The sequence below is a fragment of the Pipistrellus kuhlii genome, unplaced genomic scaffold (genome assembly GCF_014108245.1).
Source record: "Pipistrellus kuhlii isolate mPipKuh1 unplaced genomic scaffold, mPipKuh1.p scaffold_m20_p_3, whole genome shotgun sequence".
NCBI lineage: Eukaryota > Metazoa > Chordata > Mammalia > Chiroptera > Vespertilionidae > Pipistrellus > Pipistrellus kuhlii.
In genome coordinates this window covers 181,269,796-181,289,766 of record NW_023425529.1, presented here as the reverse complement: position 1 = coordinate 181,289,766, position 19,971 = coordinate 181,269,796, and the positions used below count along the sequence as shown (strand labels likewise).

Here is a 19,971-nt window from a genome sequence, read left to right as displayed (position 1 = left end):
TATTTCAGAGCATAGGTAAATACTTGCAACTTATAAAGGGGAAAAAGCACTTGTAAAGTGGAACCTATTAGCAGTCCTTAATCTGGGTCCATATGCTGAGCTAAGGTAGCTGAAGACTTATGACCAATGACATGTGCCATTTTGTTGGGGAGAGGAGGAGAATCTCGGGGAAGAGGTTTCAAAGAGTTCATCAGAGTCTCAAAACATTTCCCAATCAGGCTGACAAACCACACTACGTAGTAAGAGTCCTATTTTGAAATAAATGAATAAGTACAAACATTTACAGAGCTCTTAAAAAATGTAAATGGCACGGTGCTGAATGATTGGACATATATTAACTCCGATCCTCAGAATATGAAGTAGGCACCATTACTATTCTTGCCATTTACAAATCTCTTATCACACTTTAAAAAGAGCAACTGCTTTTATTTATTTCATAAACTGTAACCTGTTGAAAAGTCATAACCTTTACCCCTATTCTACTCCTGGGAATTTATTCTAAGAAAATAATCAAGGAAGTTCTATGCAAATTTAGCTTCAATGTTGTCTACTTATCATACTCTTGTTCATCACAGCAACGTTCCTCCCCCCAAAAAAAATCCACCTAAATAACTATCAATAAGAGGCTTGTTAAATAAAGGACAATACTACCCTACAAAACACGACGTAACCATTTGAGCAAAAAAATGTTTAATGACAAAGAAAGATACTGAAGGAGATAAAGGTGAAAAAGACAGGCTTGAGCAAATTTAACTCGGTGACTTACTGTATGATTTTGCACAACTGAACTAACGACTCAAGACTTCGGTAAAACTGGAAAATTCTACAACTTCATGGGATGGCTGCGAAGATTCCATGAAGGGTTACCTGTGAAAGCACTAGATGCTCCCTACACTTCTGAAGAAATATGATTTAAGCTGAGATCTGCAGGATGGGCAGGAATGAGAATGAGCAATTCCAAAGGAGAGATGCGGGTGGGGGTGGGGGGCGCGGCCCAGGTTGGGGAAGATCTGCTTAGACGACCAGGTAAGAGACTGGGCAGGCGGTTAGACGATGGTGACAAGGACAAGGATGGCAAAAGTCCAGAGTGAGAATGGACAGCCGTGGAGATGGGACTCCATAGAGCTTCATTACTGTTCAGGAGCTGAGAAAGGGGAGATAGATGTCAGGGATGCCATCCAGGTTTTTGGATGCAGGACAGGGTGGCACAGGTAACGGAAGTGGGGTCCCTGGAGTGGGAGCGGGCGTGGGGAGAGAGAGGTGAGCTGGAAATTCGTCCGCTTAGAGCTTGCTGAGGTTGAGACACACGAGCTATCCACGTGGAGCTGTGGTCAGCAGACGGAATAAACGGAACTCGGAATAAAGGGTTAAGCTGGAGACACACATCTGGGAGGAAGCACGGGGGGGGGGGGGGGGTAAGAGAAGCGGGTCCCAGACGGACACCGCCACCTGCAGAACCAGGGGCAGCAGGACCCGGAGGAATCACACGCGAGGGAAACCGGAAGTGTCACATCACTGTTTCTAAGGGAAGCGAGGATTTGAAGAAAGTTGGGTCATCTTTCCAAGATGCAATCCTTCTTGGAAACCTTCAAAAGCGCCGAATAATCCGTCGTCCTCGCAAAATGCATTCGCAGGGAGGAGGCGCCGGAAGCGCGGGTCCAAACCCGGCGGAGCTGGGGGAAAAGGTCCTTCCGGCCCCAGCGGGGAGGCCGAGGACCCGGCAGGGCGGCCCGAGCCACGGAGTCCCCCGCAGCTGCCATCGCGGGCCCCGGCGGGACTGGCTCCTCCATGGGCCGTGGGGCCGCAGGCGTGGCGGCCGCCGAGGTCCCAGGGGTCGGAGGCGAGCAGAGGTACTCACCATGGCTGCGACGTGGCGGTGACGGAGGCGCCGACGACCGCCCGGAGACTCAGGAGGAGGCTGGTCCGGAAGTGTCGTTATCGAGGGGCGGGGGCTCGGAGCGAGGACTACAACTCCCAGCACGCCCCGCGGCACGCGTCCAAGGGGTGTGTACCATTCCACAGTTCCCGGAGGATAGATAACAGGGCGGAAAGCGGAAGTCTTGTTGCAGTTCATTGTGCAACAAAGCGTATTGTAACCTAAAAGGATACTTTATTGGTTGAGTCGTCCGTATCCCAACCCATGCCTAAGTCTTTCCGCGTGTAGCTCGATGAGGCTTCGAAGTCTCTACGTGTCCCCCGCAGCGTCCTTGGAATGGATTCTCCCGTCCCCCCGGCAACGCGGCACAATAAACACCCGCAGTTCGCCCAGCGCGCTGCTCGGCGCGGCGAGGTCTCGGGCGGCGATCGCGTGCTTCCCGGCGGCTCGCAGCCCCGGGCTCTGCGGCAGCTGAGCCGATCTGGTCTGGGTGGTCGGACTGAGTGCCCTTCTGAGAGGTGACTTGGTCCTCGCAGCCGCCAGGTGTTGGCCTTTAGATACCCACCTACTCTGAGCCTCCGTGGGAAATCTTTCCCCTCCTCACGTTAGCCAGAAGTTTTCAGCCCCTCCGCACCCCCTCCCCACCCTCTCCTGCAACTCCCCACCCTCTGCTACCCCCTCCACCACCCCCTCCCCACGCCCCACCCCCACCCCCAGGCACCTTTCTCCATCCTTCCGGAGGGAGCTTGGCACGTTCTGCTTGCGTTCTACTTATGTTCAGCGGAGCTCTCTGGCGCAGCATCTATGCCTTTTAAAAAATCTCAGTTTTCTGAGCTCCTATCGACGAGCCTTACCCCGAAGAGGGGTTTGCAATGAATTTGCTAAATCCAACGAATAAAGGATTTTGTAACTGTTGCTCAAGAAGAGTTAAGTCGTGGAAAGACTCAATGCAGGAACTTCTGTTTTCTCTTTGTTGCACCAGGGGCTGTGCAGACACTGATACTGGGAATCCTATATAATAAAACCCTAATATGCAAATTGACCGAACAGAGGAATGACCGGTTGCTATGATGCACACTGACCACTAGGGGAGCAGATGCTCAATGTAGCTGCCCCCTGGTGGTCAGTGTGCTCCCACAGGGAGTACTGCTTAGCCAGAAGCTGGGTTCAAAGCTGGCAAGCCCAACAGTGGTGGCTGGAGCCTCTCCTGCTTCCACTGCAGGCAGGCTGTAGGGAGTGAGGAATCCTGGACTGTGAGAGGGATGTCCACCTGCCGGCCTACGGGCCTAAGCCAGCAGACGGGATCTTTCCTCACCCTCCAGGAGTCCCAGGCTGTGAGAGGGCGAGGGCCTGGCTGAGGGAACCCCCTCTGAGTGCATGAATCTGGTGCACCAGACTTCTAGTATTGAGATAAAAACCAAGCTCAGGCCTTGATTCCTGCCTCTGTAGAGCCAACAAGTGTGTGGTAAGACAATTGTTAAAGGATCCCTACACGTGGATGTAAAATGATAACCCATTAGGCAACCATGATGAGGGCATGGGAAGAGAAGCACACGTGGCTACGATAGAAGGAATTACAGCGATGAATGAACTAAGTAGTACAAAGGCTCATTGTTAATTGCGGGAACAAAAGGGTTTGACACGGTGAAGTACGAGTAACCTGCCCAAAGTGTGGACTTTTGTTTGTTTTGTTGTTCTTTGTTTTTATCTTGGTTAGAAAATTGTTCTCTCCCCACCCCCCCATGAAATTTGGAAAAAAAACACGCAGGACCTAGAGGGTAATACCCGTATGTACTGTGCAATCTGAAAAAACGAAGTTCTAATTTTCAGAATAAGGGACAGTGCAGTACCCTTAAGTCATTTGATATAAACCAATGGTCGGCATACAGCGGCTCGAGAGCCACATGCGGCTCTTTGGCCCCTTGAGTGTGGCTCTTCCACAGAATACCACGTGCGGGTGTGCACGTACAGTGCGACTGAAACCTCGTGGCCCACGCACAGAAGTCGGTACTCGGCCTGGGCGAGTCTATTTTGAAGAAGTGGAGGTGACGGTCACATGTGGCTGGTGAGCCTCCGTTTGCCGGCCCCTGACCCCTGACCCCTGACCCAAACCGAAAACACCTTCCCTAGTGAATTATGCCTTTTAAATCTAGTTTGCACTCACAGGAAGGATGTGTTGTTTGCACAGTGTTTATACCTCACTAGAAATTATTACAGTCTTACTTTTATCATTTACAGAAGCTGACTGGCAATGCAACAAGGCCATCAGACACACGCTGTAATTTATGGATATTTCACCCGGAAAGGCAAAGGGAGGGCTTTTGAATACCACCAGCCCCTTCGCCCCACTCAACAGGTTCTTTGCCCACTTAGATTGGGCCTACTGCTTTGTAGAGAACATCCACTTTCAGACTGAAGGTCATTGAGACTGAAATTTAGTAATCACCATTTTCCTGAACATTCCCTCCTGTATGTTTCATTGCAGGGTAAGCTTGAGCTGTCAAAGAAGTAGCCCAAAGGAACCTTTTAAGGTTACTGACACAGGCAACGCCTCCAGGAGACGCCACAATGCCTGCCGAAGGCGGGAAATCGGATATGGAGAGGATTGGCCTCTTCAGTGAGATGGAATATATAACTGTTGGTGACAAATACGTGTCACCATTTGATCGTAAGTAGACTTGGTTTCCTCTACAGCCTAAGCGTGGGCATTTTCCGTATGGAGATTTGGTTAAATGACATTTAAATTTATTTGTTTATCCAGAGAAACACGAACACATCCATTTCTTATTCCATTTATTCACGCATTCATTGGTGGATTCTTGTATGTGCCCTGACCTGCCATTGAACCTGTAACCTTAGCATATTGGGATGATGCCCTCACCAACTTAGCTATCCTGGTAGGGCCCAAATGATATTTTTAGTGGTCCATATTTTAAAGTATTAGTTCTAAAGTTGAATAAACTCGAGAAATTGCAATAGAGTTAAGAGAATTTTTTTTTTTTTTTTTTTTTGCACTACCCTATCTTTAAGTATTCTCCTCGTAAGCAATTTTGTTTCTTTCCAAGAGTTCATGGCAGTTTTCTCCCAGGATATGTTGTTTTTAGCTTTTTCCCCCCCTTAAATGGGACAGTCTAGTATGCAATAGTGTTTACATTTGTACTTGAAAAGGCCATCTACTGTTCCTTCTTGAAAAATAAAATGCTAAATGAATAGCCCAGGTTTTTTTTTTTTAAGAAGAGTTATAAATAAAAGCTAAAGTAAATAATCATTTAAAATGTCTGTTAAATTGTTGGCTATTGAATGACCTCTAAGTGGCAATAAAAAAGAATACATTGAGGAGGATCCAAGATGGCTGCGCCCAGGTGAACACCTAGCCGCAGCCGCACACAACAATTTCAATAAAATACAACTAAAATATAAAACGGACATTGCCCAGAACTACAGGAAGGTTGACTGACTGGAAATTCTACAGCGAGAAGCAAGGAGAAAACCAGAAGGAGGTGCGGAAGAGCTGGAAAAGCCAAGGTACGGAGACGCGGAGACGCGGCGCGCGGAGAGGACGGAGCCGGAGAGGAGGGAGGCCGAGTGCCTGGCGGGCGTTCCTGAGCGGAAAGGAGAGAAAAGCTCCGACTGTGCTGGGCCCCCGACTGCTCTGATCCCCGGTTCTGGGCCAGACCCCGGGGACTCAGGCTCAGCCATAGGGAGCTGGGCTGTAAGGCGGAACCCCGGGGAGAGGCGAAAGGAGGTCCCGGAGGCGCGCACATTGCGCGCAGAGAAGGGACGGTCGGCTGGGCCGCGGGATCGCCCTGACGGGAAGGAGACTGGGGCTCCAGACTGCTCTGAACGCCACCTCCAACTCCACTTCCAACTGAACTGAACCCCAATACCGGGCTCATTGTGGGAGAGCATAGACTGTTTGACAGCAGGCGAAACTCGAGGGCACCTTTCTCTCAGAGGCGCTGGCAGCAGCAAGCACTGAAGGACCCGCATAGGGCGGGGCTGACAGAAGCCAAAGCTGCAGGCTCCACCCTGAAACCCCGTCCCATCTGTAACTGCGAAATGCGACAACAAAATAGATCACAAACGAAAGAAATGGAGGACAAAAAGCGTCTGGATATAGAGTTCAAATCTACCCTTATAAGTTTTTTCAAGAATTTCTTAGAAAAGATGGATAAGGGCTACGAGGATATGAAAAGAGATCAACTAGAATTAATAAGGAGTCAACAAGAAATAAAGAATACATTGTCTGAAATAAAAAATATTTTACTGAGTCCTAAAAACAGAAAGGAAGATCGCAAGAATCAAGTCAAAGATTTGGAACATAAAGAGCCAGAAGACACTCCTCCACAGAAGCTAGAAGGCAAGAGAATCCAGAAAATTGAAGATAATGTAAGAAACCTCTGGGACAACTTCAAGCGAACCAACATCAGAATTATGGGGGTCCCAGAAGATGAGAGAGAGCAAGATATGGAAAACATACTGAAAGAAATAGTGACAGAAAACTTCCCCTACCTGGTGAAAGAATTAGACTTACAAGTCCAGGAAGCGCACAGAACTCCAAACAAAAGGAATCCAAAGAGGACCACACCGAGACACATCATTATTAAAATTCCAAGAGCAAAAGACAAAGAGAGAATATTAAAAGAAGCAAGAGCAAAGAAGGTAGTAACCTACAAAGGAGCACCTATACGATTGTCAGCTGACTTCTCAACAGAAACCATGCAGGCCAGAAGGGAATGGCAAGAAATATTCAAGGTGATGAATAGCAAGAACCTACAGCCAAAAATAATCTACCCAGCAAAGCTATCACTCAGAATCGAAGGCCAGATAAAGAGCTTCACTAATAAAAAAAAGCTAAAGGAGTTCATCACCACCAAACCAGAATTATATGAATTGCTGAAGGGGGTTCTTTCAGAAGAGAAAGTAAACAAAGATAAAAATTATGAACAACAAATACATAACTATCAACAAGTGAATCTAAAAACCAAGGAAATTAAAAAAATCTGATGAACAATATTAACTGTTGAATATAATAGAATCAGAGGTATGGAAGGGGAGTGAACTGACGATTCTTGGGGTAAAGGGGAGAGGGGGGCGTGGGAAGAGACTGAACATAAACTGTGCACCTATGGATGAGGACAATGGGGAGAGGGGAAAGGGCAGAGGGTGGGATGGGAACCTGGTGGAGGAGAGCAATGGTGGGTGGGGGGAAAGGAACATTTGTAATAATATGAACAATAAAAACTTATTAAAAAAAAAAAAAAAAAAAAAAAAAGAATACATTGATATGAAACATCTACCAAGGTATGTTATTAAATAAAATAGAAATTAAGGTGCAGAATAGTGTATATGGTATGCTGAACGCTAAAAATAGAGAGGAAAATATACGAAAATATGTATTGGAACATGCCCAATACTTACTTCTTTGGGAAACAAATTTTTAAAAAATATATATTTTATTGATTTTTAACAGAGAGGAAGAGAGAGGGATAGAGAGTTAGAAACATCGATGAGAGAGAATCATTGATCAGCTGCCTCTTGCACACCTCCTACTGGGGATGTGCCTGCAACCAAGGTACATGCCCTTGACCAGAATCCAACCTGGGACCTTTCAGTTTGCAGGCCCACGCTCTATTCACTGAGCCAAACCGGTTTCTGCGGGAAACAAATTTAATATCATGATTGCCTGTGGGAGAGGAACTGAGTGGCTAAGTGTGGGGGAAGATTTATTGTACAAATATTTATACTATTGCATTTGGAATATTTATGCAATAGTATAAATATTTGTACAATATATTACTTTTCAAAAATGTAAGGCAAAAAATCAGTAATACAAATTCACATTGAAATAACCAGTTGATTTACGGATTGTTTGCACTTCAAAAAATACAATACTTTACATCATGAAAGGACTTCTATAATTAATCCAAATTATAAAAGAAGTTCCAAATATTTATAAAAAGTCTTTTAAGAAATTTCAGGGTTATTGTTTATTTAATTTGTTCTAATGATGGATATTTGAACTATTTCTTGTTTTTTAAAAATACATATTTTTATTGATTTCAGAGGGGAAAGGAGAGGGAGAGAGAGAGAAACATCAATGAGGAGAGAGAATCATTGATTGGCTGCCTTATACTGAGGATCGAGCCTACAACGTGATGCTCAATCCACTGAGCCAAACCAACTAGGGCAGAACTGTTTCTCGGTTTTATTATGACTGAATTGCTATGAACATTCTTGTTTATGTCTTTTAGTGCATAACGGCACTCATGTGTCTTGAGTATATACCCAGGATGGAAATTGCTTCAGTGTGAGTGGCGAACATTCTCCACTTTAACCTACACACACACACACACACACACACACACACACATACTCTCTCTCTCTCTCTCTCTCTCTCTCTCTCTCTCACACACACACACACACACACACACACACACACACACTCACACACACTCTCTCTCACACACACACACACACACACTCACACACACACTCACACACACCACACACACATGCACACACACACGCACACACACAGTTATTGACATTTCACACATACTGTTTCTCAGTTATGTAGATGGGGAAGCATTGGATTAGATAATCTCTAAGGTCTCTTCCGGTTCTGAAATTCACAGTCTACAACGTAACCCTCTCAGGTCTTATTGTCTCCACAGCCTTTCGCACAGACTCTCAGTGGACATTTGAAACCAGTTTTAGGCCTCAAGACATTGGCCCATGTCACATTTTGAAACTTTCCTTTAGTTATTTTTCATGTTCTTTTATTACCAGTGAGCTCAAAATCACCATCTTCCTAATTTATTTTTAAAGGGCCATTTAATGAAGCTGCAAGCAAAAATAAACAGATGCTACCTGGGGGATCCAAAGAAATGTCAGACCTCCAGCCAGGCTACTTTGAGCCCCGTTTTGTAAGGATTTTTGAAGGTGAAGGTTACGCAAATATGAATCAACTGAGAAGAAAGCGTATGATGGAAGAATCAAAAAAAAATGTAGGCAAAGCTTTCCTCCCTAGTAGCGGAGACAAAAAATCGTAAGTGTTTGGGAGAAAACTCTTGAATACACCTGCAACTTTTCTCTAACTGAAGTTAAGAGTTTATTTTTCCACAGGACTTACATATATATGATTCACTTTAATATAAATATATTGATTTTTTTTACAGAGAGGAAGGGAGAGGGAAAGAGTATTAGAAACATCAATGAGAGAGAAACATCAACCAGCTGCCTCTTGTACACCTCCAACTAGGGATGCCCGCAACCAAGGTACATGCCCTTGACCGGAATGGAACCTGGGACCTTTCATTCCGCAGACCGACGCTCTACCACTGAGCCAAACCGGTTAGGGCTATGACTCACTTTTTATAGAATGATGCTTTGGTTATTTTGTCTTAACTGGGGATAGTTATATTGGAAGATTTAAGTTGGCAGGTATTTTTTGCTAAATTGATTGTCTTTATCACATTAAGTTTGGGATTATTTATGTTACTGTCCTCTATTAGTTTATTTAATAAAGGCCAACTAAATAATGAAAATAAAGTTGATAGAAAAATCTGCACATAGTTAGGGAAAAATATCACCTTGGGCCATCATATCTGTGCCCTGGCTGTTTCTTCTATTTTTAAAAAAACTTTTATAAAGTATTAATAAAAAAGTGAAAGTAGAAGAACCCCCCCCCTTTTTTTTTAATAAAGAAGTTAAAGCATCAAAGATATGTTAAGAATCCTTTACATGTAATATGGTTATTTTTCCCTTTAAATAACTTTTTCCTATTTTTAAGTGTTTCTCCTATGAATGTTGACCTCTTGTGGTATTAATTGGAAATTGCTGCCTTGATCCATTAGATTATAACTGCGATTTTCCATCTTTTTCATCTTATGGCAAACATAAACTAATTACTAAAATTCTGCAAACAGAAAAAAGTATTATATTTTATGCCAGTTTGACAAAAATAAATAGGTATAATTTTTGTGTTGTTAATTCTCACCTGAGGATATTTTCCCCATCGATTTTAGAGACAGATACAGGGACGGGGAGGGAGAAACATGGATGTGAGAGGGACACGTGGATTGGTTGCCTCCGGCATGCCCCCCCCCCTCCTTGTCACCTACTACTGGGAATTGACCTGCAACCCAGGTATGTGCCCTTGACCAGGAATCGAACCCAGATCTTTCTGTGCACAGGCTGAGGGACACTGGCCAGGGCAAAATAGGTATAATATTGATTCATTCACACTGGATGGCTATTATTGTGTTGGCCAAATGTCTTTTTAAAAAAAATGTATATTTTATTGATTTTATACAGAGAGGAAGGGAGAGAGATAGAGAGTTAGAAACATCGATGAGAGAGTCATCGATCAGCTGCCTCTTATACATCCCCTACCGGGGATATGCCCGCAACCAAGGTACATGCCCTTGACCGGAATCGAACCCAGGACCCTTCAGTCCCCAAGCCGACGCTCTATCCATTGAGCCAAACCAGTCCCGGCCAAATGTCTTTTTTTTAATTTGACAATCTGAGGGAAAAGAAATCAATGCTCCTGTCTAAGTAGTCAGATTGTATATTTTAGTGCTAAATACAGTACACCACTTGAAAATTGTTGTATTATAATATTCATTTGTCAGTCAAAAAATAACATTTTTGCAGTTAGAATAATTTTTCTTTTTAAATCTCCCAAGTAGGAGAAAAAAAATCTGTAATTTAGTGGATACAGAAAGTTTTCAAAAAGAGAGATTGGTAGTAGAAATAAGAAGCTATTTTACTGGTACTTACCACCAAATTATGGGACCACAGGCATTTAATAAATCTTAAATGTACTGATATTTATTGCTTGCATTAATAAATTGAATTCTACTTAGATTATGTTTGTGGATAACTGACCTTTTATCTGCAATGGCATTGATTTGTCTCCTTATATTTTATTTTATGACATATATTCAGAAGTATCAATTAATAAAAATGAGTATTTTCTCCTAATGGAACCTTTATTGGTAGGTCAGAGATAATAAGTAACCAATATTGATGTCTTTCTAGACTTAAAAATTTTTAATTCAAATGTATAACCAGTGTCAAGTTTTGATGATAATAAGGTTTCATTGGTCTTGGATGCCATTTACTGATTATTAAACATTGTTTAATTCATTGATAACTTGGAAAGTAGAGACTATGACTGTTGCTAACATTAGTTATCTTATTGTGAAAATTTTATTAAAGTTAATATTTGTTAAAATAAGGAATTGGGTGGTAAATAGCTTAATGATTAAATATATATTGTGGGTCCAGAAAATTTAACATCAAAATTTTAAAAATTTGTTAATTTTTTTTCTATAATAATCAGTATGAGCCCAAAAGAAGAAAATTAGCAAAATGTCATGAGATTCATTATGCCACCAGTAGCAGAAACAATATTCATATGTTTTGAAAGTATAGTTTCCATTGAGTGGATGGTCAGAAGTCAGCCATTTATTAGCTACTTTGTCAGAGTACCTAACCTCACCTCAACACACCAGAAAGTCTATTTATTGTTATGGTTAATGAGGTTAATAGAAAGTATTTTAACTTCCTAGAGGTTATGAATTTTGTTTATGTGAACATTTAAAATCAGCATAGCCGAAATCGGTTTGGCTCAGTGGATAGAGCGTCTGCCTGCGGACTGAGAGGTCCCGGGTTCGATTCTGGTCAAGGGCATGTACCTTGGTTGCAGGCACATCTCCAGTAGGGGGTGTGCAAGAGGCAGCTGATCGATGTTTCTCTCATCGATGTTTCTAACTCTCTATCCCTCTCTCTCCCTTCCTCTCTGTAAAAAATCAATAAAATATATTTAGAAAAAATAAAATCAGCATAAACAATAAAAAATTCATCTCAAAATTTGTCTGAAACATGGAGAAAATTGGCTTAAAAACTATAATAAAAGTTTTTTTTTTCTTACCAAAGTTAAGCAACTCAATTCCATTGCATGTATTTTGCTCCTTTTTCAATCATTTTTACACATTGAGCTAACCTATATATAACATACAACTGGCCACGTTAACCTGCTCTGTGTTTTGTTTTGTTTTGTTTTGTTTTGTTTTGTTTTGTTTTTTGGCTGTCAGATGTGGAGTAGGAAGCTACTACGGAACCATAGGTGGCCCAGTCCCATTTTTCAGTGCCCAGGCTAAACCCAGAGAAAAATATGAGGCACCTGGGAAGAATTTATACACAAGCCCCGGAAAGAAAGGAACTGGATATGGGTAAGATATATACAATACTCTTATATCATTTGTTTTGAACTTAAAACGGTAAAATTTAAAATTCCTGAACTTTAAAGTCACCGTTACTCATTTTCTTTCCTTAGCTATGCCAATGTTACGATAGGTAAACAGTTCACACACTCTGCTGATGCCTATGATGCAGCAAAATTAAATTATAAGGTAAAATAATCTACCTCAGCTTTTTTTTCCAACCTTTCTCATTTAGATGTCTTAGAGAATTCACTTGGGATCTAATGATGGTTTGTTTTGTTTTCCATGTTTGTATTACTTGGGCAATGGCAGGCAGGCTGATGTTTATGAATTGTGATAGTTTTACATTTCATTTTTTTTTAATTGTCTACAGTTTTACATATGTCTCCTTCCCCCTCATTAGTCCCCCCGCCCCCACCAGCCATTCCCCCACCGCCCCAGTGTCTGTGTCCATTGGATATGCTATATGTATGCAGACAAGTCCTTCGGTTGCTTTCTAACCACCCCCTACCCCCACCTCCCTGCCATTTGTCTCTGGATCTATTCTTGTTCATCAGTTTATGTTGATCATCATATCCTACAAATGAGTGAGATCATGTGATATTTATCTTTCTCCAATTGGCTTATTTCACTTAGCATAACACTCTCCAGTTCCATCCATACTGTTGCAAATGGTAAAAGTTCCTTCTTTTTTATAGCAGCTTAGCATTCCATTGTGTAGATGTACCACCGTCTTCTAATCCACTCATCTCCTGATGACCACTTAGGCCGTTCCCAAACCTTAGCTATGGTGAATTGTGCTGCTATGAACATAGGAGTGCATATGTCCTTTCTGATTGGTGTTTCTGGTGTCTTGGGATATAGTCCTAGAAGTGGGATTACTGGGTCAAATGGGGGGTTCCATTTTTACATTTCATTTTTGATATCTCTCAGCTCTCTCTAACTAGCTGTGGGATGTCTGTTAACTCAGCCTGATCAGATACCTTCTATTTTGAGTAAAGGAGCCATATCCTAGCCCTTAGTCATGTTCCCACTACAGCCAAGTAGTGGGAGTACCACTCCATTGGGGTGAGTGATGGAATGGAGGAGCGATGGAGAACATCCAGAAAGGGGAACTAGAGAATGGATGCATGCCTACAGAAGAGAGGGTGAAAGAATGGGGAAAACTCCTCACTTCATTAAAGAGCAGAGATAAACACTGAACCGTAACTGTTATATGCCTTTTGCACTCACTTTATACGATATTTGACGTGTAATGAAACATATTCATGTCCGCGAAGAACGCCTACATATGAATGGAGGAACCCTTATACGTTTTGGAAAAATATGAACATAATTTAACAATATCAACATAACTTAAAGAGAACTAGTAGTAACAAAAAGTCAAATTAGTTAAATGTGCCATAGTTTTTTAAATGTATCCCACTCATTTGTGGGATATAATGATCAACATAATTTGATGAACACATTTGTACACACTTTTAAAACATATTTTATGGATTATTTAGTTTATATAAAATTACATATAAACTGCTTTTCATCTGTAGGAATAATAATAATAATAATGCATAATATATGAATACATGTGGCTCAGTAATTAGTCTTCCTCCTAAACTTTATGGGTATAAGATACTTTTCTTTCCTCACAGTAGATGGAGCTCTTTTGTTCTTACTTTCATAACTTATTATTTATAAGTGAGAAATCTTGGATTTCCTAAAATTAATTCTGGAAATAATTTTTTAAAATGTACCATTGCTTTTTCTTTTAGAATTTTAGAGATTACTCCACTGTTTTCTTGTTTGAATTGTTTCTGACAAGGTATCTGCTGTCATGTTTACTTTGTACTGCCTCTTTTCCCTCTGGTAACATTTAAAATTTTCTTTATCACTCGTTGGGGCAATTTGATTATGATGTGCCTTGGTGTAGTTTTCTCATTTTCTTATGCTTGGGGTTTATTGAGCTTCTTGGATCTGTGGATTTATAGTTCTCATTAAATTTAGGATATTTTCAGTTATTATTTATGCAGATATTTTTGCTGTTTCCCCTCTCCTCCTCCACCCTCTCCCTTCCCCTCCCCTCTCTTCTCCTCTCCTCTTCTTCCCTCCTTCCCATCTCCCTCTTCCCTCCCCTCCCTCTGATTTGCTTGGGTACTAGGTAGCTAAAAATATTTTAATATAAGCATGTTATAATGTAAAAAGTAAGCATTCCTCATTCTCAGAAGTAAAACTGACATTTACGAAGAGCCTACCATATGCCAGGTACTTTAGACATAGAATCTCAATCTTTACAACAGCATGCCTGGGGGCGGGGGTGGGTGGTGGGTATTATCCTCATTTAGGCTTGAAAATATGGCACTGAAAGGCCCCAGAGTCCCCAAGAAATGCTGAAAAACCAGAGGGAGTTAGAGTTTGAACTGGAGACCAATCTCTTGTTACCATATCATATCGCCCAGAGAGTTAATAGAGATTTGCTCAGATGACCAATAGGTCTCTATACCTCAAATAACTTGATATATTGATTTTGTTCATAAGTAAACATGTCTTTAGTTATCATAAAAACAGAACACAACAAAGGAATGTTTGACAAATGTGAGCCTAGCAGTGTCTATTTTAAAAATCTATGTGTTTCTATTAAAATGTGAAAGAAGATTCGACTCTCCGTTATTATCAGTCGGAGTAATTTATGCTACATATTTCTAACTCTTTGATTCACAGAAAGAGAATGAAGAGCACCATCGTCTACTCAAAGGGGGGCCTTTCAGGTTAAACCTTTACCCAAAAGAATATTTTGATACCAATCCTTATTTTTCTGAGATGTCTTTACCTCCCATTAAGAAAGTAGAGAAGAAAGTAGTCCCAAGCCCTTTTAAGCCCTCTTCCCCTGGTAAAAAGGTAAGTTAAGAGTTTTAGAATGAAAAAATATTAAGTGTTTATTATTATTATTATTATTATTATTATTTAATATTAAGCATTTTAAAGAAATAGTGCCTCTTGCTGTCAAATTGTTTTATTGCCCCAGTAAACAATAAACTTTTGTTTTGTAGTCACGCCAAGAATCATGAAACCAGTTTTTAGAAAGTTATGAAAAGCCATGAAGTATGGCCAGTGTGTGGGAATAAGGAAGCCCTTACAATGATTATTAATCAGTTCACATATAGTTGAGCTTACAGTTGATTTTTCTAAGGGCCTCTCTAGATCTTATAATTTTTCTCAAAATCATAAAAAGCCAGGCCATCTTTTAGTTTATGAATTTTCTCACTTTGCTGAAGTTTACAAGCTTGAATAAAAATGTAAATGCTTCTTTTAATTTATAAACCTTGGTTTATACATTTTCCTCCTTCTGTGAATTGCCTGTTTACTTTTCCTGCAGATTTTCTAGAAGGATATTTGTAAGATCTTTTTGTATGCTAAAGATATTGTCCTGTTTTCATCTGTATGTGTGTGTGTGTATATATATATATATATATGTTTACCTTTGATTATGGTATTTTGTGCTATTCAGAAATTTACCTTTGATTATGGTATTTTGTGCTATTCAGAAATGTTTTCCTTTGATTATGGTATTTTGTGCTATTCAGAAATTTAGTAATTTGATGCAGTCAAACTTAAGCATTTGCATTTTAATATAAGAGAACTTTTAGAATTACAGTGTCTTAACCCCATGAAATTGCTGGTAGGGAGACTTTTTGCTGGTATCTGAATGAAGCTATTAAAATAGACAACTTTCTTTAAATGTAAAACCAAGTCCATAGACAATAAAAAATATGTGTAAACTTCACCATCGGATATTTTTAAGAAGCCTTTTCCAAACCACATAAAATGGTCTCATTTTGATTTGCAGGCTGGCGGAATGAAGGCAGGAACGTTTGACCCTTACCCTACACATTCTACTGACCCATATAAGGCTAAATTGGAAAAACCCAGCAAAATTGCTAAGGTTTTCCACCCTCCAGGAGGACCAAAAAGCAGACCAATCGAAAGTATAATGACTTTGAATGTCAAAAGGTAGTATTCTGTTACATTTACTTCCTCAACCAAGAACAATGGTTTTCAACTTTCAGATTTCCTCAAAACCATGTCTTTGATTTGTACACACTTTAAAAAATGACAAATTTGGGTGATTTTAGAAATCTCAGCTCTTTCCACATACCTTCCCTCCCTTGTAGAAGTTATTTCCCATCTGAAATTCCCAATTGAAAAAGCTTAATTTATGTACCAAACTATTCTGTCCATAATTTTTTAAAAATCTACTACTTTATTTTTAAAAAATATATTTCATTGATTTTTTACAGAGAGGAAGGGAGAGGGATAGAGAGTTAGAAACATCGTTGAAAGAGAAACATCAATCAGCTGCCTCTTGCACACCCCACACTGGGAATGTGCCCATAACCAAGGTATGTGTATATATATATATATATATATATATATATATATATATATATATATACACACACACACACACAAACCTGGGATCCCTCAGTCCGCAGGCCGAAGCTTTATCCACTGAGCCAAACCGGTTAGGGCTGTCCATAATTTTTAAAGCAAATCTGAAGCATCTTCTTATAAGTCACTGGAAACTGCTTAGGTATTTATTGTCCAGTTAGCTGCACATGTTAGCACTGTTCTCAGAGAGAGTTTTTGACCCTTGTTACAGGCTCTCAGAAGAATCCTGATGACACTTAATGTTTCTATTATTAACTTTGAAATAATCTCTATTTTATGAAAACTGGAAATACTCCTCTTCCTAAAAAAAAAAAATGCTATTGACATCAACTTGATAAAACTTTGAGGAAAAGCATGTTACGAAAGTATCTTAAAATTTCAAAGTTATCCTGGTTTTGAGCACTCTGAAAATTGAGAAGTTCTCAGGAGCTCAGAACATACATTAGAAAATGGGTTTCATTTGTGTGTGTGTGTGTGTGTGCAATATCATAAAGAAGTGAAATAATTCATTTCTATCTGTTCACTGAAAATGTTTTAATGCCAGTGAAATGAATTCACATATTTCTGACTTCAATGCAATCCTGCGGTGGATTAGATAAAGGACACCAAATTCATGTTCTTTCATAAAAGACACGAGCAAGCACACCCTATCATTTGTAGACGGTGATTGCGATACCGACATTATTACATCACAAAAACAGAATTGCCCTTTCACGTTGATGTAATTTAACTGTGTCTACAGGAGGGTTTTCTGAGTCCTTTTCTATCCAAAACACAGACCTGAGAGAGTCCTGTGTGTGTCCTAGCGAATATGTTTGGACAGAAAAAAGCAACTGAATGTTGCTTTGAAAAATCGGAAGTTTATCTTCTGTTTAGTAATTTTGAGTTTACTGAGATCTCTTTCTTTTACCTTATCCCAAATATTACCTTAAATCAAGTTTAAGCTCCTTTTACCCTAATTTTAAAACTAGTAAATCTCTGGATCATAGTGCTTAAAATTGGTCCCATAAATCAATCTTTCCTTCCTAAATGACATTTTTAAAAAAAAAAATATATTTTTGGTTTATTTAAAGTGAAGCTTTTTAATTTGGTGAGGAAATGTGGTTTTGGATTGTTCATTTTTTAAATTATAAAACATTTTTATAAGAATCTACAGACACATTACCTGTACCTATACAATTAAATGGACGTTTATTTTCTAATTTTAGGGCATTGAATATGAAGAACTACAAGAATACTTCAATACCATCCTTTTAGGCTGTGGAAGACAAGTAGCTTTCATTATCAAGTGCAAATTATTTGAAAAAATATAAGATGATGTAGGATAGATAACCCAAACATTTGAAAGTTATTTAATCCTACCACTCTAATACTCTTGTCTTAGTAAGTACTATTAATGAATAAATATCATTTGCTGATAATTTGATTGCTGGTGTGTGTTTCTCCCCCCCCCCCCCCCAATTTATTTTTTATTGATTTCAGAGAGGAAGGGAGAGGGAGGGATAGAAACATCCGTGGTGAGAGAGAATCATTAAGCAGCTGCCTCCTGTAGGCCCCACACTGGGGACGGAGCCTACAGCTGGGGCCTGTGCCCTGACTTGGAATCGAACTGTGACTTCCTGGTTCATAGGTTGACACTCAACCACTGAGCCAAGGCCAGCTGGGCTGGCATGTGCTTTTGAGAATATAATGTTTAGAACTTTTGTACAGTTTTGAAGTGTAGTGTCTCAACCAAAAGTCCATACTCCTGATGTGAGAAAGGGATGTGGGGGAGGGGAATGTGGAGGCCGAGGAGGGGGACAAAGGACACAGTAAATCCTTAACTTGGAGGTGAAAACTGGATGGGTAGCTATCAAGTGTCAGCCTATGAAAGCATTCCCATTCAAGATAACTAGGGATCCATTCGTAGTTCATAGAGTCACTTGCGCTTTATACAGTGAGGCAGATGTCTCCGTTTCTGGGGCACCATGCCTTCCATTCATGACCTCTAAAGCATCACCCAGTGCGGCCCCAGGGTGAGTGGGGGGAAGGGAGAACAGGGGACACACTTTTACTTCATTATTTTATAAAACTGACAGACTGACAAGGCGGATGGAGGTGGTCCTTGGTGTCCTCTCTGCCTCTCCCCTGGCCAGTGGTCCAAACTGCCTCCCCTGGCCCCCCCCCCCCCAGGTCTTGCCCTCTTGTTTCCAAATTCTCTCTTCTGCACTCGCTTTTCAAACTACCTGTTGTTAAAAGATACAATTGAAACACATCACTATAACTCACCATGTGGTTTATCATTAGTCTTCATTGATTTTAGGGGCGGTGGTCGTGTTTGTAATATAAAAGAGAGATTTACAGTATCTATTAATGTAATGCATTGGGGAAGTTTTTTTTTCTTTATTTTTCTAATGATCTTTATCCCTTCTTTTTTATTTTTAAAATTTTTATTTAAAAAAATATATATTTTATTGGTTTTTATTTTTTATTTATTATTTTTAATTTTTTTATAGAGAGAGGAAGAGAGCTAGAAACATTGAAGAGAGAGAAACATTGGTCAGCGGCCTTCTGCACATCCCCTATTGGAGATGTGCCCGCAAACAAGGTAAATGCCCTTGACCAGAATGGAACCTGGGACCCTTCAATCCGCAGGCTGACGCTCTATCCACTGAGCCAAACTGGTTTCTGCTTAAAATTTATCTTTATTGTTGAAAGTATTGTAGATGTCCCCTTTCCCTCCTTGGCCCTCTTGACCCTCCCCCCCCTCCCCCAGGCTCAGGCCTTCACCACACTATTGTCTGTGTCCATGGGTTATGCAAATGTGCATATTTCCCTCTGAGATTATCAGTCTGTTTCATGTTTCTATGTCTCTGAATCTATTTTGTTCATAAGTTTATTTTTTAAAAATATATATTTTTATTTCAGAGAGGGGGAGAGAGAGAGAGATAAAAACATCAATAATGAGAGAGAATCATTGATCGGCTACCTCCTGCAAGCCCCCTACTGGAGATCCAGCCTGCAACTTGGGGAATGTGCCCTGACCAGGAATTGAACTTTCAACCACTGAGCACACCAGCCGGGCAGGAAATTATTTTTGGTTCACGCTGCTTTCTTAGGCTTGTCCTTCTGCTATCCTAGGTTTCTCAGAACTGGAAGTCAGAATGCACAGAGGCTGCAGTACCCTTCATTTGGACCCCTTTTTATCCCAGTGGGGAAACTGTCAATCCAGGTATAAATCTGGCTTTTAAAGGGATTGCAGATGGCACAGAGAACTCCTGTTGTCAAATGTACACATTTGCATTGTCTTGCCTCATAATTGTTTACTCTTTTCTAAAAGAATATTTAAAATCATTTCCTATCCAAAGTATAATGCAGATTGAACATCTTAAGACATTATCAAGGGTATAAATGTAACTCAAAGGGGAATACGTGTGT

At 40.5% G+C, this 19,971-nt stretch overlaps 1 protein-coding gene across 2 annotated transcripts; it reads left to right on the top strand.

Annotated features, from left to right (window-relative positions):
- The first annotated feature begins 2,262 nt into the window (after positions 1–2,262).
- On the top strand, positions 2,263–17,975 carry CUNH4orf47 (chromosome unknown C4orf47 homolog). Of its 2 annotated transcripts, none has more exons than XM_036458521.2 (8): positions 2,263–2,394; positions 4,362–4,544; positions 8,708–8,927; positions 11,983–12,120; positions 12,225–12,300; positions 14,827–15,003; positions 15,953–16,116; positions 17,763–17,975. In XM_036458521.2, the coding sequence occupies exons 2-8, from the start codon at positions 4,445–4,447 to the stop codon at positions 17,809–17,811; spliced, it is 924 nt and encodes a 307-aa protein (XP_036314414.1). In that variant the 5' UTR covers positions 2,263–2,394; positions 4,362–4,444; the 3' UTR covers positions 17,812–17,975. The 2 variants fall into 2 exon arrangements, with proteins under 2 accessions (XP_036314414.1, XP_036314415.1); XM_036458522.2 differs by having other exon boundaries at positions 2,287–2,419.
- The last annotated feature ends 1,996 nt before the right edge of the window (positions 17,976–19,971 follow it).